Here is a 24,202-nt window from a genome sequence, read left to right on the forward strand (position 1 = left end):
TAGCTCTGGTCATCTATAGTGTCTACAGTTTCATCAGGTGGTCGGTTAAGAAGTTTTTTCTATGTAAATATGATCAAGAAGTTCAATGTTCCGAAGTTTGCCTGTCTGCTTTTGCGCTACAGTTTTGAGGTGCCTGTTGCTTCCTTCCTTCTTTAACGTTTTCGCTGTCCCTCCTTCCTAAGGGGGGGATTACAGATATTTTTTTCTTTTATTATTATCTCTCTCTACTCACATTCTTCTTCATCTTATTTTGCTTCTCTTTCTCAAACTTATCTCTTTGGTGTATCGATTATCAGAATGGTAGATTCCAGCGAGTTTGCTCATTATTTCCTTATAAGATGGAAAATCGAAGACGACTCCTTATCTTATATTGATCATGATTATTGGGAAGGATTAATAAATCAAATAGTCGAATCACTACGGGTCAGGAAAGTGTCGGATCGAGGTCGAGACAGACTATTTCAGATGGCTATTGATCGCGCCAACAAGCCACCGCCTGATGGCGATTCAAACCCAAACCATTACAGCCAATTGTCAGAGGCTCGAAGGTTCAAACTCATGATAGCAATTATATGGAATATCTCTGGTATGTCACAATCATTCTTTAATAGGCGCTTAAAAGGCTGATGCATGCAGCTGGTAAGGATTGTGGTCGTAAATTTTACCGTGAAGGCGAGATACGAATGCCTCGCGATTCAGCAGATAAAAACCCCCGTGGAAAGGATTTTAGCGACACTGTATGCTCTGTGCCGGATGATACTGAAGGTTTCTTTTCCTTCGTGATGGAAACATTGAAGGCTGCCAAAGAATTCGCGTCATGTCGCAGTCAGATTCTAGCTCTTCGTCAGTCATCTGCAATTGATTCGAAAAAAAGACAATCAAAAAGGACTTCTTCATCTGTGCGCAAAGAAAGCCCGAGCAACCAGAAAGAACTGAACCTTGATCAAGTGGTATCAATCTCATCAAACAGAGCAGGACATTCAAGAGAAAAATCCTCATCTGAAGCCAACAACTCATCAAGCAGACTAGAAAAACATATAATCGGAGATGCAACGTCGTGTTCGTCGAATATTGCGGGACGTTCGGTCGAAGCAGGACCAAATATTGATCAGCTAATTTCCAATTCATCAAATAGATTGGAATATTTAACTGGAGAGCAATCAGACACGGATAGCTCAGCGTCAACATCAACTGCATACGACCCGTCGGAACGTTCAAATGAGTTTGGGGAAGTTGTTAAACCGTTAGCGGTTTCATCAAATGGATTTGAACACCTAGCTGTAGAACAACCAGAAGTCGATCGTTCAGCATCAATGTCGATGGCATCAGATTCGTCAGAACAGTCAGACCCATTAGGACATTCAATCCAATCGGAGGAAGTTACTGAGCCGATAGCACTTGCACCAAACAACTTGGGACATCCAATTGGACTTTATCATCCACCACTAGTTGGCATTGATATTACAGGTCATGGCAGTCTCATTATCAAGAAAGCCTTCTTGCACAATAGGAAGAAATCGCTCATTGCCCTTGGAGTTCCTTTGGACGTTGTTTGTACACAATCCAAGGACTACATTGTATGTGGACTAAAAGGTTGGAGCGAAGGAGGATATGTACAGGGACAATTGGCTCTTGACATTGTTGGTGTTTGGTTTGAGAAATCAATGCGTCAATATTATTGTCACACCTTGATAGATTTCATACGCGAACTCAGTGCAGGACAACAGTTGAATTTCGGGCAACTTTATAACGCCGCTGGTGGATTTCCCCTCGTGGCTAGCCGAAGTAAATTCGATATAGTTCCAGGAGACGCAGTGGTTGCAACCCGGTCTCAGAACGTTTCGCAGAATTCTTCTTCTCATCGACACTTATTTCAAATCACGAACCAGAATGTTGCTGGTAAGTTCATCGGTCGTGGCGGAGCCAGTACCAGAGAGGCCGAGAAAATTCTGAGGCTATCCATTTCAATCAAGCAGTTTAATGGAAAAGAATACTTTGTGTGTAAGCCTTGCGCACATCAAAATCTTGATCGACAGGAGATGGTCAATCTTGAAAGATGCCGAATTGGTTTGGAAATTATCAGTATATGGCTTTGGGAACATTGGAACGCACAAAACGACTACATCAAATTGCTGGAGTTCCTTTGTGGCCTGAAAGGATCAAATGATCAAATGACATTGGAGGAAATCTATGAAGCCGCGATACATTCTATGAGACGAATGAGGCTGCCATATTCCCACAAGGCTTTCTTCGAGTCGAATTATTCCATAGAAGCAGAATCAGAAGATCAGAAAGACAGATTTTAGAATCTGCTTCAAACCACGTGTTCAAACAGGGGGAGCAAGCAACTTAGTAGTCATATATCTTAGGGTTATGCACAATATGAAGGAGGCAAGACGATTATCACAGGGAAAGAATCGATGACTGAATAAACTTTGAACTATAATACTAGAGAGTTCATTATACCAGAATAAGACTTAACTACTTTGTCTTCTCCTGTTAACCATGACTTCACATCGTATCATGTACCAGAGACTAATCCGATAATAAGTAACAGGTGTGAAGGATACTGAGTTTCTCAATTCGCCAATGACAATATCTTACGGGAAGTCGAGAAATTTACCCAATTGAAAGCAATGCTCTCCCAACACCACGCTAGAATGGTTCAAGAACCACCCAAAGAAGAACGAATATCCATTTAAAGTAGGTGCAAAAGAACACAAAAATTAGATATATCAAAAGCCAAGAAAAGTAACACGTGGAGCATCTCCTTCCTTAGAGCACATCTCGCGAATCAAAGACATATGAACCCTCGTTCCACTAAGATGCTGAATCTTCAACACCTTTTTCAAGACAGTCTTGAACTTTCCAGATGAGAATTTTTCCAAGATCCATTCCCGATGTATAGTATCCGTGGTTTCAATTCCTGCCATGAATAAAGGCCAATGAAGTCTTTCAAAATGTACTTCGTCGCCCTTTGCAAAGATTCTTTGAGCAATGTCTAAGAGTGATTTTAGAGCTCGTTTGACTACCTTAGGTCTTGCGTTGCGATCTTCATTCTGGGTGGTATATCGAAAGTGGTAGATGCGTATCGCGTAGAAGTAACTGAGTATCCAATCGGCGTTAGTCAGAAATCTTGGACGAGTTTCTAAATCCATTGCAGCGAGTTCAAATATAGAGCTGTAAGTTTGTTCGAGTTCACAAAACTGTTGTTCTATCTCGTCTGAAGGAATTTTTGGATCAAGGTCATTCACTAGCTGACACATTATTGCCGATTTCCATGAAAGATCTAGCACTTCAAGATTCTGAGTATCATCAGCTGCCTGATCTGGTGGATACTCTCGGTCAAAGTTCAGAGCCAGAACAGCACGACCCATTTCGACGATTTTCGATATATTCTTTGCGTCGGTGCAAAGATATCTTGCAAGATCCCCACCACGATAGCAAAAGCAAAATCCAACATCGGCGTAAAACATCCAAATCGTAACTCGAGCGAGTAACGATTGGTCGCGAAGCTGGAAAGGTAAAGGAGGATTTGCGTGTCGCTCATTGAGTGGATCTAGATCTAGAAGACCCGCAACATGTTTTTGGACATAATCGCATACAACTCTGCTCAAGAGCATCATTGTACCGATACCCGCATGGATTTGACTTGATCCAAGCATATATAGGAACCAGAAAGCTGCCATGATACTCAAGTGATGTGGTGATTCTTCCTCGGAAATAGCTGTCAGTAAACGACCAATTCCAGCTCGAAAGTGCTTTTGGGCAAGGTCGTGAAGTTCATTATCTTCATCTCTGAAACACAAATCACGAAAGGATATTGCAAGCAGCAAGTGCATAACTAGAGGATCTTGAGCACCGAGACAGATGTATATCTGCTGTGTTGACCAAGTTGGATTTTTGGTGGTGAACTTTAGTGACAACGTCTTCTCGTAATGCTCAACAGCCCGTTTCTCTGATGGTGAGAGTTTTAATGGACTCGAATGGCGTAAATTGGGGAAATGAAGTGTGACGCATCCTTGAGCATAATAGTCATCCTGGAACACAACATTGTCTCGATCCACAAGGTGAAGAGCTCTTAAAGGTTGAAACGGCGATGAAGGGCTAGTAGTGTAAGTGTCTTTGTTTCCTGAGGCGAGTTCGTCAAATATCTCGAGATTGAAGGAACCTTCGGGCAATATGAATCCATGCCCCATACTGGTCGGCCATTCATGCATGCTCCACACATCAGGAAATACTTCATCTTCCACAGCATTCAGAAATTCATTGACTTCTGCATGAGTTGGATGTGGCAGCGATCCAACGATATTTGGGATGATCTGAACTGGAATCGACCTTTCTCTCGCTTCTCGATGCCGTCGCTCCTTCTCCTTTCGAGAAACAAATGGCTGGTATGAGCAATCTAATCCAAGACGATTACACCTTTCACATATCGGATGTTTTTCGTCACATCTCACTCTAGCACGTCTACAAGTCATGCATTCTATACTCGATTAGACTAAAACTTTCGACTCTCAAGAACACCTACCTGATCTAGACCTGATGCCTCTCCTAGGTTGTGACATGGTAGATTCTGTGCTCTAAGTTGGTTCAATGTTCTAGGTGGGGTCCAAGTCTAATCCAAGTGCTCAAACAATTGTTGGAGGTTTCTTTCCAACATTTCCCCATCTATGTGAACATTTATACACAGATCTAGGACTTTTACAAGACACAACCAATGTCATAGTGACTGCAGGCTTGGTTGAGCTGATGAAGTGAGGTTGAGAAAAGGGCTGAAATGATTGGGTGTCATCATATCAGACCTGTCAAGTGGGTCAAATGCGGCTGGTCGTCTCGACTAACCAATCAGAATTGGAGCTCGCCAATTTTGACTTCACCCCGCGATATTGATGTCTCTGAATAAAAGCATGCTATTGAACGAATCGTGGTACACATTTCGATTGTTTACATATATCAATACTGAATTGCTGTGCTTTTTATAGATACCCCTTCATTCCTCGTAAGCTCATTACCGATTGATTTTGCATTAGTTTATTAGTAAGCTACCATTTACTCTCCCTTGTTTCCCATCCGCACATCTATCTATTCAGCAATCAAGCAGCCCACCAAGTATCAAAACAAAAACTACTCTCAAAAATGGATGACGCAAATTTTTTCGGTCAAGCTATCGGTCAATACGATGAGAAATTGAAAGCAATCAATCAAAAGGTAGCAGTCTTCTATCCATCTGCAATCACACCTCATCTCACAATTTTAGATCCACGAAAATCCAGAACTTGGATACAGTGAAGTAAAAGCACACGACAACATTACGTCTATGTTAAAAGAGCTAGGTTACTCTGTCACAACCGGAGCGTATGGTGTACCAACAGCATTCTCAGCTGAGTATGGTAGTGGAGGACGTCTTGTAGTGTACAACGCGGAATATGATGCTCTACCCGATATTGGGCACGCGTGTGGGCACAATCTCATAGCTACCGCTTCAATTGCATCATTTCTTGGTCTTGCGGCCGCAATCAAAGAGCGTAATATTTCCGGCCGAGTCAGGCTTTTGGGAACACCAGCCGAGGAAGGAGGTGGAGGAAAATTGAAGCTCATCGATGCGGGAGCGTACAAAGATGTCGATGCTTGTATGATGGTTCATCCATCCATTAGGGATCCGAGCCATGGCCTCGTTGGCTCTGCTTATAGCACCACGTTGGCAAACCACAAGTTTAAGATCCATTACACGGGCAAGCCTTCTCATGCGGCTATGGCACCTTGGGAGGGTATCAATGCGCTTGATGCTGTTGTTCTTGCTTATAATGCCGTAAGTGTATTGAGACAACAGATCAAACCATATGAAAGGATCAATGTAAGTCCAATAGATGTTTCTTGAGCCACATGTATTCTAACCAACACCAGGGTGTGATTGAATCCGGTGGTACAAGACCAAATATTATTACGGCTAGTGCAGGATTAGTTTATTACATCAGAAGTGCTACTCTCAAAGAAGCCGATGAGCTCAAAGCCCGAGCCATCAAATGTTTCGAGGGAGCTGCTATTGCCACAGGCTGTACCGTTGAGTTTGAAGAGTATGTTTTCAATTTCCTTTTTTGAATTCAAGATATATATTGACATTGTCAGGATCAACACATACGCGGATACACGACCCAACAAACCAATCTGCTACCAGTACGCCCAAGCGATGGAAAGTCTCAAATATGCCGTTACATGTGATTTCAAACATATAGATAATGCGCCTGGCTCAACAGATATGGGTAAGTATCGAATCTCTCCCAAATACGAATCCGATCTTCTAACAAATCTCTTATCTCAGGTAACGTAACATACGAATGTCCCGGTTTTCATGGCTGGTATGGAATCTCCGATACAGCATTTAACCACACTCCTCAATTCACAGAAGCGGCTGCTACAAAAGAAGCTCATGATATTACTCTTGTAACAGCTAAAGCGATGGCGATTGTGGGGTTGAAAATCCTTACAGATGATGAGATTGCGGAAAGTGTGAGGAAAGATTTTGAAGAAGATAAGATCTTGAGGGAGAAACCTAGGGGTGTGGTTTCTGTGGGTGGTGCTTGTTGAGGGAAAGTTCGTTGGGTTGTCTCGCTCATGGATGGGAATGCTTTTGATGCGCATAAGCAAACATACTAGCCTTAACTCAGAAGCTCAATTAAATTGATATGATTGATTTCCCTGCGAAATATCTCCAGCCCAATATCACACATCAGACAATCCCTTCCCTGTCACAAATTATCACTTTCTTGTCCCTCACACACACACTCAATAATCACTTTACATCACAACCCATTTTGTACAGGAATTGTACGACGTCAATCCAAGTCGTATAGACGAATAACATGACAAAGGTTTCTCGTCTCTCGATATCTCATCCCGTATTGCACGGAGGTACTGATTTCTGGTTCGCTTCGTACCTATCTACAAATCTCCTGGGGGTTTCTTTTGGGTAACGAATGTTCCAAATTGCTTGTCTGCTTATCAGAAACGAATACCTCATCATTCCGTATCAGAACACGAGAATTAACCGTGTTAATTTACCCCTTATCACTTTCTTAAGCGACACATACCTAGTTACCTCTTAACCATGAGACCACCTCGTTAATGCTGAGCTAGGTATATAGTCATGAGTATGAGATAGAGTTAATTTGTATCACTTATGAAAATATCCTCTAGTGTGTTGTTATAATTTATAACATGTATTTAATTCATAATTGATTTATTTCTTATTCATTTATTCATTTATATAGTCATTTATATCTTGATTTATTCATTCCTTCATTCATTATTCATAACCCACTCCCTTAAAAAAATCCTAACCTTTTCTTTTCCTTTCCTTTCCTTCCCAATCGCCAAATCAAACCCACACGACACCAAACTTATACCGTAAATCCAAACATACAATTTTATCCCTGTCCCTATCCCTATCCACTCATTCATTTATTCCACCTGTATATACCAAAACATCATTTTCATCTCCCTCCTCACAATACATCTCTCCTTCTCTTCTCCCAATTCCATCATGTCCCCTTTCCCTTTTCTCCTCACTTCCTAAACCCAAGTTTCGGCAGTTTAATCCTGATCGTTATACCAAAAGATAAAATACTCATCACCAACGCAAAAATATACGCGGCTTGTAGTGCTTGGGCGTAGGAATCTATGACTTGGTCTCTGTAATGGGGTTCGAGTCCTGCTACTGCTTGGACGGAGGAGCGGACTGCTTCGATTACCTATTTGTTTGTTAGTTTGTAGTGCTTTCTCTTCCAAAAAAAAATGATAAAATCCTAGAGAGGATACAAAAAACACGTGAAATAAGAATGAACAAAAATACCTTCTCCTTATCCGACCCCACAACATTCGCATTCAAGAATCCCACCAACGAATTCTGCACAATGAGCGAACTGACTGCCACCCCCAGAACCTGTCCCATACTCCTCCACAAAACTAAGGTCGTCGTAACAACCGCTTGTTCCCCCTGTTCACTCACAGCCAAAACACACATAAAGCTTCCCGGCATTTGGAATCCTTGGCCCATACTCGATGGAATCAAAAGTAAAACATATACCCAATTCTGTAGGGAGCGATTCATAGCTACTAATCCTATAGTTCCGATGACGTAAAGAGAGACACCGAGGACCAAGGGGGTTTTGAGGTTGCGAGTCCAGGTAATGAGGAAACCGGTCAGGGTACCGATTGCGCTGGCGGCGATGGAGGGGATGATGAGACGAAGACCGGATGCGGTGGGGCATTCGAGGAGGACGGCTTGGAAATAGAGGGGAATATTGAAGAGGACAGCGTTGATTACGATGGAGCCGAGGGCGTTGCCGATGATGAGGGAACCGCGGGGATTGTGAGTTATGAGGGAGAGAGGCATGACGGGTTGGGGGGCGTGGTGTTCGGTTATGACGAATAGGGGAAGACCGATGATGGTGAGGATTATACAAGTGAGGATTAGAGGGTGTGTCCAGGGGTAGATATTACCACCGAGATTCTGATGAGTGTTAGATTAAGTTGTACACATAAGTAAAAGGAATTTGATAGGCTTCTGAGAAGGTACTTACAATCGCTAGTATGAAGAAAGTGATAGTAGCCATTAGCAACAACGAACCTTTGTAATCAAAAACACTCAAAGCCTCTTTTAAAGTCTTCTTCCCCTATTCAACCCCAAATCACTCGGAAGAACAAAACACGAAACTATCAAGCAAAGAATCAACCCTGGAACCTGAACTCCAAATTCCCATCTCCATCCAAGATGATCCGCAATCGCACCACCTAGTGCCGCACCCGACGCTGCTCCAATTCCAAAAACAATATTCAGATATGATTGATACGCTCCGCGGATCTCGATGGGTATGAGATCACTTGTGATAATCGATCCCATGGACATGACACCCCCCGCACCCAAACCACAAACTGCTCTTGCGATAATAAAACTCGTCATACTTTGAGCCAGAGCACACCAAATTGTCGATACTAGAAACAAAATCATAGAGAAAATATATGGAGGTTTTCTTCCCATCGCATCGGAGAGCCGTCCAAAAATCGGTTGGAAACTGGTGGATGTGAGGAGGAATGCGGTGGATAACCAAGATGCACTATTTGACGCATGAAAATACGAAGTGATAACTGGATGACTCGAAACCATGATTGTAGAATCGAATGAAGATAATGTATATGTTAGCAGCACACCGCTGAAAATGAGCCAAAATCTCTTGACTCCGACACCGCCTAGAAAAGGGGATTTGGATTCCTCGTCATCGTCCTCGATGGTTTCTCGTATACTCCGTATAGAAGCAGAAATGGATTTCCTTCTCGTGCTTACACGACTGGAATTTCGAGATCCGCGTTTGGGGTGGTGATGAATGCGAGAACTTCGAAACATAGATGATTCTTGAGGATTGGTTTCAATTCCTATGGCTGTGAATGATGTTGTTCTCGATAACATCAAATCGAATTCATTGGGATCGACATTCGTTCCTGTTGAATCGCCATCATTGTCTACCAAAACTTCTTCAATCGCAGGTGTATCGTTCCTTGGTGGAAAGAGAAGTGGTGTATTTTCTGTTGCGGTATGGGAAGAGGTATTTTGACCACCCACTCGATGATGATTTTCCGCCATGATTCTCTCCACTATGAAACCGAAAATACACAACAAAGTTCAAACAAAGTCAATCAACACAAAGTAGCCATCAACATATATATACACATCCGCACTCCCAAAGCACACTCGGGGTCACCGCCAAATGGAGCAATCATTTTGTTATCACCGACACCCTCACAATCATCTACAAGGTAATTGCTGACCCCAACTCCTCCACTTTCCTCCAGAGGTTAGAGGGGATGGCAAGTATATAACCCTGTGACCCTCTATATAACGCAATCGAGCTACAAAAATCACTCATCCATTTTGATGCGTCAAAGAAGAATTCACCGAGTGAGTCAGTTCCGCTTTCATACATAGTACATATGTAAGATTACATACAATGCATCTAGAGAAAAAGGAAACAAGGATTTTGGGAATGCATCGTGAGAACAGCAATTGCATCCATCCACCAGTTACCCGTCGCACCATAACGAGTGAAGGACTCTCGTGACGGAGAACCTATCAGGGCGCAAAGTATGATTTTCCCGCTTCGTCTCTTGGGTGGGATGTAGCATATACATATGAGATTTCGATTTATCATACAATTGGACGTTACATTTTCAGACTGAACAGGTCTTATATGATGACTTAGAATGTGACCTAAATGAGCTCCGAAAGTGGTCCGTACGTAGAGCAAGAACATCAATAACTTTATAAATAACATTATAAATAAAAGTCTCTATATTGTATTTAAAAATTAAAATTTATCAAATTATTAATAAATCTATCAAATATATCTCGATCTTTTTTTTTATTGAAAATAATGATTAATAGGTCTTATAGTTATATATTATTACAATTCATCTTTTGAAATCAGTGATATTTGATCAGAATTCTCAGAGTTCTCTAGATTTGATTGGTTGATAAGCCCCTGTTAAGCGACGGAGCCCATTTCTCGCGCTTTAGGGGATGGAATACTCTTCATGTATCCTATGAGCCTAACTAATACGATATAATCGATTATCATCATGCAAGAGGCTTCGAATCAATACTCACACACTTCAAATACAACCCCAGACTTTCTTGCTACTCAAGCATCCTGCATGCAAACAAGGATCCATTGCAGACCTCGAGAGTCGAGAGCCATTACTGTCGAATCTTCGGTTAATATTCGGTAGAATATATTACCCGTTATCGATAAGAGATGCAATGCAATGCAATGCCGAAAAAGATATCCCGGAGCAATATCGGACTTCATATCAGATTCATATCTCAGACAATCCATTTACCAAATATTAATTTAATCTTTTGACCTAAGTTAACTTATCTAACTTATTGCATAACTTATCGTAGCAGTTAAACAAACCATTGATCTTCAAGATCTCTCTCGTTGTCATCTTGGAATCCTCACTCTTTCATTTATCTACCGGTATATCTATATCCCTAAAACTTCAGTACACCTACATCAACACATCTGTCCAGCATGCCCCCACCCCCCCTCCGCATCGCAATCCTCGAATGCGACACCCCCCTCCAAAACACCAATTCCAAATACGGCGGATACGGGGGCGTATTCACTTCTCTCCTGCAGCAGGGAGCCTCGTCACTTTCTCCTCCGCTCCCCTCCTCCTCTCTACAGATCACCAAATACGACGTGGTAACCCTGCAAGAATATCCCTCTCTCTCTTCCATCGACGCAATTCTCATTAGCGGAAGTCGTCACACATCTTTTGATTCCGATGCGTGGATACTAAAATTGGTGGAGTTTGTAAAGGGGGTTTTGGAGCAGGAGAGAGTGAGGATCGTGGGAGTGTGTTTTGGACATCAGATTGTGGGGAGGGCGTTGGGGGGGAGGGTGCAGAGGAGTGAGAGGGGGTGGGAGGTGAGTGTTACGCCGGTGGAGTTGACGGGGAGGGGGAGGGAGATTTTTGGATTGGAGATGTTGGTATGTTTGTTTGTTTCTTTCTATCTGTTTCTATTTCTTTGCTTTGCTTTGCTTTGCATCGCTTTGATTTCATACATGAAATTAGAATTGAGAATTGAGAATCGAGAAACTAACAACCCCCAGAACATATTCCAAATGCACAAAGACATCATCTACGAATATCCCCCCGAAGTCGAACAACTAGCCTACACCGACAAATGCGCCACCCAGGGAATGTACATCCGCAAAAAACTAATCACCGTGCAAGGACATCCAGAATTCACCGAGGAGATCGTGCGGGAGTTGTTGGAGGCACGACATGCGTCGGGAGTATTCGACGATGAGACGTATAGGGATGCGGTGGGGAGAGTGGATAAGGACCATGATGGGGTGAAGGTTGCACAGGCGTTTTTGAAATTTATCATGGAGGATTAGATGAGATTGGGGGTCTTTCTAGATTGGGATGGTTGTGCTAGAATATTAGACGTCCACGTATCTCCGATCAGCGATGGAGTCGTTTCCGGATCTTGAAGCATATGATTAGTAAAGGTTTAATCCCCCCTCCATTCATTGAGCATTCAAATCATGACTATTAAATAATTCATCACTCAATCTATCCTCCACATCCCTTCCCACACTTCCCCATCATATTCCCATCGAAAAACTCTACATCCCACACAAACTCCACCGCATCTCCTAATAATTTGATCCTCTCCCCCAAGACGCTACTCCCTCAACCCCTTTCCACCTCCAACATCCCATACCCCGAAGCGAGACTTTATGAAAACTCCATTCCATCGAGCGAGGAAATCAATACAAATCTTCCGAGTGACATCCACAAAGAATCAGAGTTTCCAAAGCACAGTTTAAAGTATTTCTTTCTCGGGTTCGAAGATCATCTCATCCACATCTTCTCATCTATCTCCTCGCATCACATTCTTCTCATCTCCTCACATAACATCTCACCCCCATCATCACACCACCAGAAACAGAAATAGAAACACAAATACATCAATAAAAATTCATCATTAATAAAACAAGAAACACCTCATCTCACCTCTCCAAATCCTATTTACATATTTACATATCCCCATACATCCATCCATCCATCCATCCCTCATTCATTCAAAGCATAAAAGGAGAAAACCCCCTCCAAAATCCCATCCACATGCTAACCTAACCAACCAAACAACCAACCCATTCCTATATCCCGAGGTATCTCCTTTCTTCCGTGGCGTGGTATAAGTATGATCTCTGCTTCGTGTTCCCATGGTATCAATCAAAAACTCTTCTTTTCTTTTCCCCTTCGTCTGCATCATCCCCTTCTTCATCTTCATCTCCACCTTCTTATATATTAATTTTCCCCTTGCTTTCCTTTGCTTCATCTGCATTTCCTCTCTTCATAACCCCTCGCCCCCCTAATTCCTCTTAACCGCATTCCCCACACTACTAATCCCCTCGCTAATCCCCTCACTAATCTTCGAACTCCACCCTCCCATCCACCTAGGAACCGTCATCGTCAACCTAATCCTACCCTCCACAATCGCCTCCACACAATTAATAATTCCAAAAGCACTCGATCCCACCGCTCTAAAAAGTGCCAAAGCCGCCACCGCCCACAAAAGGAACGTCAAGTAATAATTCGTCCCCAAGTGATCCGGTCCATAAGCTTCACTAACCGCCATTGCCAACGTTCCATTTGCAATCATCCAGACGAGAACCATGTACGTACGCACACTCTTATAGTAATCTTCCTGCTGTTGCGATTCCGAGATAGGAGGAACGGGGACTTCGAGTCTGTCACGGAGATTGCGAAGAGCTTCATCATAGCCCGAATCGATATCGAGTTGCTCAGAGGGCATTTCGAGTTCGACCGTTTGACCTTTTCCAGAAGCGGCTCCAAGATCATTGGACATGACATTGTCACCCTTAGTTCCCCATGTAACATCGTGAGTATTGCAAAAGGCGTAGACTTGAAGTGTACAGATGTAACTTGGAAGAAGAGCAAAGTAAGCACCGGAACTGGTGAACATATGCCAAGGATCGAGATAGAGGAAAGACATGAGGAAGTAGAGGCCTATTGTTGAACAAAGCGATACGACAAGATTCGTGAACAGATTATTGCCAACTACGAGACTTTTGGCATTATCGTGGACTTCTCGGTAAACGATATAAATGGTGGAGAAGAGCGTGTATACCATGATTATCGAGTAGATGATCATGGACATGTAATATAATTTTCGAGCTCCTTGTGGTCGATTTCCCATAGATAGAATGAATTGTGTGGCAGTAAGAAGAACGCAAACATATTTTAAAATATAAAATATATATTTTCCAATACTGTGACCGAATGGATCCATATTGTCAACCGATAACGAACCGGCAATGAAGTAGAATGTGAGGTAGAAATTGGCCAGAGAAAAGTAAGTGAAGAGTAGTTGAATGAATTGATAGATGAATTCAATATGAAGAAGAATTTTCCGTCCAAGGGTGTGATCTGTATGCCATACTTGTTTGAAATGGGCCAGAGAATAAACTGCTGCAAAGAAAGCTCCATTAAGCCATCTTCTTCTTTGCGATACAAATTCAGGAACAGTATCTAAAAATGATCAGCCAATTCCAGAGCAACAAAAGCGATTGAACTTACCTGGCACATCAGTCTCTCCAGTACATCCCTTCACATATTTCAAGACCCATCTTTCATCTCTCTTAGCCACCAATTCCCAACACAAAATACGATCCTCAGCCAAATACATATTTGCCGTAAAGACATCTGCATTCTGACCATGTAGCGTTTCTCCCTTGAAATATTGACTCAAAGGACCATGGCCCGTATGATCATTCTGTAGAGCATGATATCTGTATGCACTCAATGCACCCGGCAAAACAGTAATATAGCCAAACACACTCTCAATAGGCTTATCAAGAATATTCGACATCTTATATTCGAAATTCTGAGACGCCACCAAAGGATTCAGAAGTCCCACCCATCCTTTTCCCTTCATAGCTTTGATTTCTCCACAAGCACCAGCAACATTAGAGTCGGTATCAAAAGCTTTCCACAGATGATAAAGTGAATTGCCTCCAGGTTTGGTACCCACATCCAACATGATACAAATATTCGGTGTGAGTGCCCTTCCAAAAGCATTGAAGAACCAACGATGAGAATTCAATTTCTTTGCATTCTTCTCCTTGAGACAAAAAAGCATCTGACAAGGAACAATTCCCTTCTCAGCACCTTTGAACTTAAGATCCGAATCCAAAGAAACTTGAGTCGTATACTCATACACATGAGCCTGGACTTCTCTCCCATTAACCAAATTCTTCGCGATTCCATCTTGATAAACACCCATAGCAGCCAGAGCATCGAGGGTTCTCGGGTGAATCTTTTGTCTGCCATCCGATATAATAGCAACCACAATCTTTTGCCATCCATTTTCTCCCCACGTTCTAGATTTCGATCGAGAGCAAAAATGTGAGATATTTTTCATAACAGCATGCATCGTTCTCGTAAAATCAATCTCCGTCTCATTGTACATAGTAATACAGATGAAAAGTTCAGTTTCTCTAGCCGTGACTCCCATATTTTGACGTAATTTGTAACCTTTCGCAACAAAATCATCTGGATCGCATGTAACAGCTGTATATCGCATATGTGTGAATTCGATCTCATCTCTTCGTGGTAAGAAACTGTAAAGGATAGTAGGGATTTTACACTCCAAAATCAGTTCTCCGTTAATAAGTTTGACTTCTCGTTTCTTCATTTGAGTCGTTCTATTAGCACCTCTTCGTTCTTGCTTTCCAGAAGGTGCTGGTCCATAATGTTCGTAGTCCTTTGCACTTTCCATATCATCACCTAGTGTCGAATATGATTGTCTCGACCTCATAGTTCCTCTCACGTCCCTCTTTTCCGGCGCAAAAACATCCTCATCTAACATTTCTTCATCATAATCGTGTTCGAGTGGTATATGAATCGTTGCATCATCCCCAAATGGTGACCGAGCACCATGAGCCGCAAACAAAGGAGCCGGGGGTAATGGTCTTCTTGGACTTCCCCCATAAGCTGTTGAAGGTGTACCAGGTCTTGGACTTCCATTCAAGTCCGATGGCTCATATTGATAACCCATTGGAGGCGGCACGTTGAATTCCGAAGAATTCCTCTCCTCTCTAATTGGAGACCAAGTTCGGGTTGGAGAAGCTCGACCAGAGGGTGAATATTGTAGAGGTGAATATGGACGATATGCGCTTTCGGGAGGAGGTAAATCTGGGACGTTATCTATAATTGAAGGTGCTCTTCGATGATCGTCATATGTGGTTGCCGTAGGAGGTCTTCTATGGTCATCGTAGGTATTAATTGATGGAGGTCTCCTATGGTCATCGTAGGTATTCATTGATGGCGGGCGTCTATGATCATCGTATGTATTTATCGAAGGAGCTCTTCTATGATCATCGTACGAATCTGTAGACATAACAGACGCTTGATAAGATCTGCGATCGGAGGAAGTACTAATATTTTTCACCAGTGAGCTTTTTTTACCTATCAATTGCGATTTCAACGTAGACAAAGGAGAGGAAACCGGGTGTCTCAGAGATCTTCGACGAGAAGGGCCATCTGGAAGAACCGGCAAGAGATGCGCGATATCATTGGGGTCATGGGGATTCATAGCTGGCGCGGATATCTCGACTTCTGTTTGCAACTTGCAAGATGAGATGACTTCCTCTTCTTCCTTGGGAGACGCGAGATGCTCTGGGGTCGCCACGGACACGGCTGGAGGGGGTTTCCTGGGAGATAAATGAAGAGCTCGCGGAGCGAGTGGTACTACATACGGACGGGTATCGGGATCATCGTAGGAAGTTAACAAACGGATTTCGGAGCCATGTCGATTGTGACCTGCAGGTATTGAATCATATTCATCTGGATATGTCTCTGAATACATTGGAGGCATCGAGGGCGTATTTGAGCGATCCATATTTAAAATTAAAGCTTATTGTGATTTGGGGGAGTGAATTTTGCGACGGAAATGCGCCAATTCCAAACTTCTTGGGGGGGGGGGGAATGCGAATGAATGTTTATTACTCTTCCATGAATGGATTTGGAATGGTTTGCGTGAGAAGCGAATGTTTGGTGTCAATATTGATATTCTTTTGGGCGTTGGAGTCTCAGAATTGGCTTTTCCAAGGGTTTTCGTGGGATTCAGATTCAAGTTCAGATTCAAATTCAATTCCCAAAATCCAGTTCCAATATTCCCAAAATAAAAGTATAATAATTATCAAATATCATAGACTAAGTGGAGAGAGGAAGTGTATGTAGGTACAGGACGGGCACAGGATAGGAGTGTCTTTCGTAGACACGCAGCATCCAATTTTCCTCTAGGGCAGACAAGGCAAGGCACGCAAGCGTGGGAGGGAACGAGGAAACGAGGAAACGAGGAAAAGAGGGTAAAGAGGGTAAAAAAGAATGGATCAACATCTCCACGAAATGGAATGGCGGGAGGACGAGTTGACGGGGCAACGATCCATTCGACTTAACTGTTTTTTATTTCTCCCAGCCACGTTTTCGCGTTCTCCAGCTATTAACCATGCATACATACCTCAAGCATACCTCGAGCATACATACCTAGTATCATCCCTAGGTGCGTAAGATAGCAAAGACTTGACAACCAACCAACCAATCCCATACCATACCATACCATAATCCCACACTCCGCGAGCTCCGGAGTCCGTACATACATATCACATCTACATACCATACGTACCTACATGCTGCAGGATATCTAGGTACGAGTACACAGCCATGAAAACGGAGTACCGAGAGCATATTACAAATCTATATATCTATCTAAAAATACATTTATACATTTTGTACCCCTTTGTGGATCATTGTCTGTTTGTTTACTTACCCATCTATACACTCGTATATCCATTAGAATAGATATACCGAAGTGGCCGACTCTCTAAGTTATTAGTCCGTCTCGTTATTGTACGATATATCCGAAGTAGATACCGGTACTAAATACTATACAGATAGAATTCTATTCATAAATCATATAAACAATCTACGATGTAATCAACGACGGATAGATAGATAACTAGACAAAGTCCGTGACAGATCTAGAGCTAAATCCACCTAGGTACCTACTATCTACTACCTACGACCTAGTAACGATAGTAATACAAAAATGATAAGATAGGTGTGATATTAGGTACCGGTAGGTAGGGAAAGTCTGTCTCACTGTTCACTGTTCACTCACCTGTCTATGTACACACACACTCATAACCCATAACTCACCCCTCACTTATTTCACTTATTTCACTAATTTCACTAATTTCACTTATTTCACTTATTTCACTAATGTCACTAATTTCACTCATCTCACTCATCATTTCATTAATTCATTCTCTACAGTTCACAATTCACAATTCACAACAAAGTATAAAAATGTAAACAAACAATTCCTTATTCATACCTCAGGTATCTATTTATTACGTTCCCCAACTTCCCATCTATCTCACATTTCCATCCCTCCTTTCCCTTCTCTTCCCCTTGCTCTCCATAAACAATTATTACTACTATATTTATTATATATCCATCCTACCATTAAACACATCCAAATTACATTTAATAAAACAAACAATCAAACAATCAAAACATCAACATCAACATCAACATCAACATCAAAATCAAAATCAAAATCAAAATCAAAATCACCTCAGAATTTCACATACCAGATATCTTTGCTTGCTTGCTTGCTTGCTTACGACAGCTACAACATCTTTCACTCTTTAAAGAAATATCCGCGTTCGTAGGATCGTAAATATACACAAAGGTTTTGAAATTCATCCTCATTCCTCACAAAGTCCTTCTTCCTCGAGACCTCAAATATCTTTCCATCTTTCCCCCTTTCTCTCTTTACTTCTTCTTCTTCTTCTCCATTCAAATCCTCCTCGGTCCTCCTAAATTTTCTCCTCCTCTCAACATGAATAGAATAAAACCTTCCATATCAAAAAACCATACCCGAAATATTAGGAACGTTTTTTATATAATGATGCAAAGAAGGGGGTATAAAGACGATACCCAACGCCCAATGACTTGAAAATAAATAAGGAAAAAATGTTGAGCGTATTGCTCTTCTTCAGACAGATGCTGAGATTTTGGAGAGGATGTATATGATACAGCGAGATGAAGTTCTTGAGATTACCTTCATGAATTTTGAATTTGGGGGTATATGTTGTGAAGAAGAAATTAAATTGACCCGTTTGACAGTTTTCAATTCCATCCCAACGAATTCTCTGCCATCATGGGTGCCGAGATTTGTTGTGTACGTGCTGAATGTCCTGCACTTCTTCCACTTCCTCCACTATTTCTATCGGTTCCTCCAACACCAGGTGTTAAACGTCCACCAGACATGAATGCACCACCAGTGAAAGCACCAGATTGTCTCATTTCTGATGCATTCATGATAGAATTCGATCGACGATGACTAAGCTTACGTTTCTTATATCTTCTAGCAATGAAGAACATGGCAGCACCATAGGCAGCTGCTGCACCTGCTGCTCCAACAATGATCCCTGCTGTGGTACTCTTAACCTTTGGTGAGGTATTTTGAGCATCAGTATTGAAGACACCACTATTGCCTGAAGCACTAGTAGTTGCTGCTGATCCGGAACTATCAGTACCCGTTCCAGAACCACCTTCAAGAGTTGATCCAGGTGTTAAAGGAATAGAAGGATTGATATAGCTAACAAGTGTGCTAACTGAAGTATCTGCATTGTTATAGATAGCTGCTGTAGGTGTATGTAAATCAAGTTCCAATGTGCTGACCAAGTTGGTTGGAATATAAGCGAGTGCCAAAGTTGTAATGTATTCCAATTGAGATTGTGTATTATATGGAATTAGACTGTGCATAACAACTTGTTCTTGCTTAATACCTAATCCATTTGCGATACCTATTGGAAGGTATTGGAAGATTTGTGCTGATGAAAGCGGGTTGGCAACAACAAATGCATAATTGAGTTGGAAAAGGAAACCAAGTTGAATCAAGGTAGAATTTTCTGGACTGGTTGGAATAGATCCACTGGGTGTAATGACCTTTGGTAAAGTGGTGGCAAGTGCAGTATTGGTATGAGTAACTTGATTGGTAGATGAAGATTGAACAATGATAGTTTGTGGAAGCCACATTGATGTAGCATTGTTTGTAGCTGTTGGGTAGATCGTGAGAGGAGCTGTTGTTTCACTAGCCGTTTGAGTCATAACAACTGACGTAGTACTTTCTTGAGTGGGGGAAGCAATTGTTGATGGAGTAATAGTCGTCGATGGAACGGAAGTAATTGGTGCAGTAGTAGCGGAACTTCCAGATGTAACAGTTGCTGATGAGGCCGCAGTTGAGGAAACATCAGTTGCCGTTGTATTTGGAGTTGTTGTGGCAGAAACTGATGTTGCAATACTTGAAAGACTTGAGGCAGAAACGGAGGAAGCAGAAATTGAGGTATCCGTGACATTTGCTGATCCACTGGTTACAGAATTTGCGGAGGAAGTCGATGAAGTAATAATTCCTGTTCCTGAACTGGATGTGGTAACAGTTCCGGTTTGAATGCTGGTGGAAAGGCCAGTCGTAGATACTGCAATCGAGGTCTCATTTCCACTGGCAGTGGTTGGGAGAACAGTTCCTGAAATTATAGAGGAAGATCCAAGGCTGATGGAAGTACTTGATACAATATCTGTTCCAGAAGTAATAGCTGTAGCATTTGGAGCACCAGTTGCAGTTGATATATCACTAGTAATCGTAGCAGATAATTCACTGGCAGTGCTAGAGCCAAAAATACTCGATATTATACTTCCCAATGGAGTAGAACTGGAGGAAGATGGAGTAGTAGTACTAGCTGCAGTGGAAGAGAGATCTGTGGAAGAACCAATGATAGAAGTAACACCAGAAATGACGGAGGATAATAATCCTGTGGGTGATGGACTTTCTGAAGTTATTGTACCAGAGGCAGACACATCTGTTCCGCTTAGAATTGTTGAACTTGGGACACTAGATATATTTGATGTGATTGGTCCAATTTCAGAGGTTACATTGGAAGTAGCAGAAGAAAGCTCCGAAGATAAAACTGAAGTGGCCGAGCCAATATCCGAAGTTACTGATCCGAGAAGAGAAGTAATACCTGAAAGAAGACCAGTTGATGTTGGGGCAAGGGATTCAGTAGAGCTAATTCCTGTAACTGGACCGGTAATTCCTGCAGATGATGCAGAGGCACTCAAATCAGTAGCGGTAGTAGTTGGTAATGAATTCGAGGTCTCAGATGCTAAGACGGAACTCAAATCGGAAGTAACTCCAGATACAAGGGATGAAATCAAATCTGTAGCGGAAGCAGTATTTGAAGCATTAGTACTGCTCATAGTACCTGTAACTTCTGGTCCGGTAGCCGATGCAGTACTTGTAAGTAAATCAGATGTGAGGGATCCAACATTAGAAGTTACTCCAGATAGAAGAGATGATAGTAAACCAGCTGGGGCTGTAGTAGATGCAGATCCACTAGAAACACCAGTTGCAGGTCCAGTAATTCCAGCGGAAGTAGGAGTAGCTGTAGCACTCAATCCTGTGGCGGGTACACCTGTAGTAGCTCCAATAATACCTGCCGAGGAGGCCAAAGCCGAAGCGACAGAATCCGTAAGGGAAATCAAAGAAGTTGGAAGAATATCTGATGTAGCAGAAGATACCAAAGAAGACACGCCACCAACCAAGGATGAGAGTAGATCACCTGAACTGTAAATTGGAGCAGTTCCTGTTGAGGCTCCAGTAATTCCAGAAACTGTGTTTGAAGGTGCTGAGACACCAGTAGATATTCCAGTAATTCCAGCAACAGTTGTAGGTACTGAACTATCTATAGTAGCGGTGTTTGATCCTGAGATATCCGAGGCAGCAGTAGATGGACCAGTAACACCAGCCAAAGTAGTTTCAGAAGAAACACCTGTAGCAGGTCCAGAAATTCCAGCACTTGAACTTGAGGCTGATGATTCTGTTGGTAAAATAGCACTGGTTACTTGAGAGACTGCAGTTCCCAGATCTGATGTTACACCACCAACCAAACTAGTTAATCCAGTGCCAATAACTCCTAAAAGACCAGATGATGAATCAGTTGGAACAGATACTGGGGAAGTATTTGTATCCGAAGGACTTTCAGTGATAGTACTTGAGCCGGATAGAACTCCACCTGGTCCAAAAGTAATTCCACTAGCCGATGAAGAAGCAGTAGCTGAAGTTACCAATGTACTTTGAGAATCGAATCCAGAAGTTGTGGTAGGAAGGATAATACTGATTGGAATTAAACCTGTTGAAGCGACAATCGGTTCCAAAAGATTGGAGCTTGAAGAACTATCTACTGATGCGACTGAAGATGGGGATACAGTTGTACTTGGAGCTGAGCCAGTTCCGGCAACATCACTGGGAGATCCAGATTTGGCAGTGGTGGCTACAGAGGTTTCAGAAGATTCCGATTGAGCAGCACTGGAAATAATGGTTGGGGCTGTACCGGTAGGTACTCCAGAAACACTTGAGACAGTTAAACTTTGAATTGGAGTCTCGGTTGAAGTCGGAACTGAAACTGGCGCAGTTACTGATAACCCAGATCCAGTAGATGCTCCAGTAATACCCTCAACTGAGCTCGAGGATGGGATTGAAGCCTCTGAAGTAATACTTTGAATAGAACTTGGGACAGTGCCTGTGGATGCTCCAGAAATTCCAGCAATTGTGCTTTGGATTGAAGTTTCGGTAGTGCTAGTTTCACTAGATTTTGGAGGTGTACCTGTTGATGGTCCAGAAACGCCAGAATCTTCGGAAACGGACGTGCTTGAGACGCTAGAGACGCTAGTGGCACTGGTGGTTGTGGGTAAACCAGTAGAAGCTCCAGTTAATCCAAGGGAAATATCAATATCAGCACTACTAGAACTGCTAATTGGTTCAACAGCCGATTTTGTAGTAACTGATGAAACTCCAACAAGAAGATAAGAACTGGTGGATGATGGGCTAGATACTCCAGTTATTCCTTCAAGAATTGAAGTAGAGGATGGTGTAGAAACGATTGAACTGGATCCTACAGTTGGTACTCCAGTATTTCCATCCACGGTTGAGCTAGAAGAACTAATGATTGTAGGAACCGATACAACAGTTTGGGATGTACCAGTAGATGCTCCGGAAAAACCAGCATTGGAACTTGTCTCCACAGACTGTACTGATGAGCTAATCAAAGTCGAACTGGGTGAAGTGGTCGATTCAACGGGTGGAAGACTGGATTCAACTCCGGTCGAAACACCTGTAATTCCATCCATAATTGAAGTCGAAGAGCTGGAAATAGTTGGTACAGGGACAATTGAGCTCGAAGAACTGGTAGTCGTGGGTACAGGGGCACTGGTCGTAGGTACGGAAACGATGGTTTGACTGGTTCCAGTTGATGCTCCAGTATATCCAGCATCAGAACTCGAATCAGTACTCAAAACTGAACTTTCCACCGTCGATTGAGCACTTGGCGATGCAGTTGTTTCAACGGGTGAAATCGAAGTTGGAGTCACACTTGTCGTTGGTGGAATCACGGGAACTTCACCTGATCCAGTTCCTAAAGTCACAGTACTCATGACTAGAATGGTTGTGATATCATTTGAAGATATATCACTAACGACAATCGTACTCAAAGATGCGGTACTGGAAGGAATAACAGTAGGAATGCTCGTAGCTAAACTCGAGGACGAAGGTATCGATGTCGTAGTTGTCGCTCCTAAGCCAAGTATGGATGAGAAAGTATCCAAGAATGAATTGCTTGAAGATGCCCTCTTATTTGTCGTAGTATCTTGAGTTCCATCAACTGATGTTGGATCTTTTATGGATGAGAATGAAGATGTAATTGTAGATTCATCTGTCGTATGCGATGTTTGAGCTGGTGTATTGCTTGTAATGGTATTGTTTGAATATATTTGTCTTTTGACTTCTCGTGGAAAGTAATATTTTGGTCGATCCCCTTCTGCGGAGGCAAGAGAGGAAAGAACGACCACGGAGGCCAAGAATAACGAAGGTGTGTGCATGATTGTTAAATTTATCTCAATCTATTTCGAACTTATTATTGAGATATTAGTATTTGAAAGTATTGGACCAAGGTTTAGATCGATCTAAACATAAATTAGTTGAAGTTCAAAGTTGAGTAGTACGACGATGGCGTTGGTTGACGAAGTATGGCCGCGGCCATCAAATATGAAGATTGAAAACTAACTGTCAGGGCGAATAAGTAATAACGAGTGTACTTGACAAAATGTCAAAGAGTGTATCTGTTGATCATTGGCATTAGTATGTTAACTTATTGAATATCGCATGAATATCGCATGAATGATCAACATAATCTAAAAGTCAAGGTTTGGACGATAGTTTGCGAATGAATTGATATCGCGACCTCAATCCGAAGAACGGTCATCATTCAAGTCGAACCAACATTTGCCATCGCAAACACTCTTTTATTTCTGGTGAACAAATATCGACTCACATCTTAAAATTAATTGGACCAAATCGTATATGGATAAATCGCGAGTCTTTAAAGGAGTGTCGTGACGATAAATCGTCAATTGTTGTTCGGGTGGGTATATCCTCCTTTCACAACTTTGAATCGAAACCAAATCATCTACGAGCGACCAT

General features: G+C 42.2%; 7 protein-coding genes across 7 annotated transcripts; 3 read left to right on the plus strand and 4 right to left on the minus strand.

The window, feature by feature from the left end:
• Positions 1-297: 297 nt before the first annotated feature.
• Positions 298-2,306, plus strand: EAF01_006726 (uncharacterized protein; the record flags this gene model as incomplete). Its single annotated transcript, XM_038914980.1, has 2 exons — positions 298-586; positions 637-2,306. The coding sequence occupies 2 exons, from the start codon at positions 298-300 to the stop codon at positions 2,304-2,306; spliced, it is 1,959 nt and encodes a 652-aa protein (XP_038769935.1).
• Positions 2,307-2,368: 62 nt separating this feature from the next.
• Positions 2,369-4,739, minus strand: EAF01_006727 (uncharacterized protein). Its single transcript, XM_038914981.1, has 2 exons — positions 4,532-4,739; positions 2,369-4,486 (listed from the first exon to the last, which is right to left on the minus strand). The coding sequence occupies exons 1-2, from the start codon at positions 4,566-4,568 to the stop codon at positions 2,736-2,738; spliced, it is 1,788 nt and encodes a 595-aa protein (XP_038769936.1). The 5' UTR covers positions 4,569-4,739; the 3' UTR covers positions 2,369-2,735.
• Positions 4,740-5,139: 400 nt separating this feature from the next.
• Positions 5,140-6,588, plus strand: EAF01_006728 (uncharacterized protein; the record flags this gene model as incomplete). Its single annotated transcript, XM_038914982.1, has 5 exons — positions 5,140-5,211; positions 5,261-5,857; positions 5,908-6,077; positions 6,130-6,263; positions 6,323-6,588. The coding sequence occupies 5 exons, from the start codon at positions 5,140-5,142 to the stop codon at positions 6,586-6,588; spliced, it is 1,239 nt and encodes a 412-aa protein (XP_038769937.1).
• Positions 6,589-7,565: 977 nt separating this feature from the next.
• EAF01_006729 (uncharacterized protein) lies at positions 7,566-9,640 on the minus strand (the record flags this gene model as incomplete). Its single annotated transcript, XM_038914983.1, has 4 exons — positions 7,566-7,751; positions 7,853-8,512; positions 8,583-8,675; positions 8,750-9,640. 4 exons carry the CDS (start codon positions 9,638-9,640, stop codon positions 7,566-7,568), a joined length of 1,830 nt encoding a protein of 609 aa, XP_038769938.1.
• A 1,447-nt stretch (positions 9,641-11,087) lies between these two features.
• On the plus strand, positions 11,088-12,153 carry EAF01_006730 (uncharacterized protein; the record flags this gene model as incomplete). Its single annotated transcript, XM_038914984.1, has 2 exons — positions 11,088-11,549; positions 11,673-12,153. The coding sequence occupies 2 exons, from the start codon at positions 11,088-11,090 to the stop codon at positions 11,961-11,963; spliced, it is 753 nt and encodes a 250-aa protein (XP_038769939.1). The 3' UTR covers positions 11,964-12,153.
• Positions 12,154-12,946: 793 nt separating this feature from the next.
• Positions 12,947-16,498, minus strand: EAF01_006731 (uncharacterized protein; the record flags this gene model as incomplete). The annotated part of the gene is made up of 2 exons (XM_038914985.1): positions 12,947-14,127; positions 14,176-16,498. The coding sequence occupies 2 exons, from the start codon at positions 16,496-16,498 to the stop codon at positions 12,947-12,949; spliced, it is 3,504 nt and encodes a 1,167-aa protein (XP_038769940.1).
• A 2,297-nt stretch (positions 16,499-18,795) lies between these two features.
• On the minus strand, positions 18,796-23,601 carry EAF01_006732 (uncharacterized protein; the record flags this gene model as incomplete). Its single annotated transcript, XM_038914986.1, has 1 exon — positions 18,796-23,601. The coding sequence occupies one exon, from the start codon at positions 23,599-23,601 to the stop codon at positions 18,796-18,798; it is 4,806 nt and encodes a 1,601-aa protein (XP_038769941.1).
• Between the last annotated feature and the right edge of the window lie 601 nt (positions 23,602-24,202).

This window comes from Botrytis porri (genome assembly GCF_014898465.1).
Source record: "Botrytis porri strain MUCL 3234 chromosome Unknown BPOR_008, whole genome shotgun sequence".
Classification (NCBI taxonomy): domain Eukaryota; kingdom Fungi; phylum Ascomycota; class Leotiomycetes; order Helotiales; family Sclerotiniaceae; genus Botrytis; species Botrytis porri.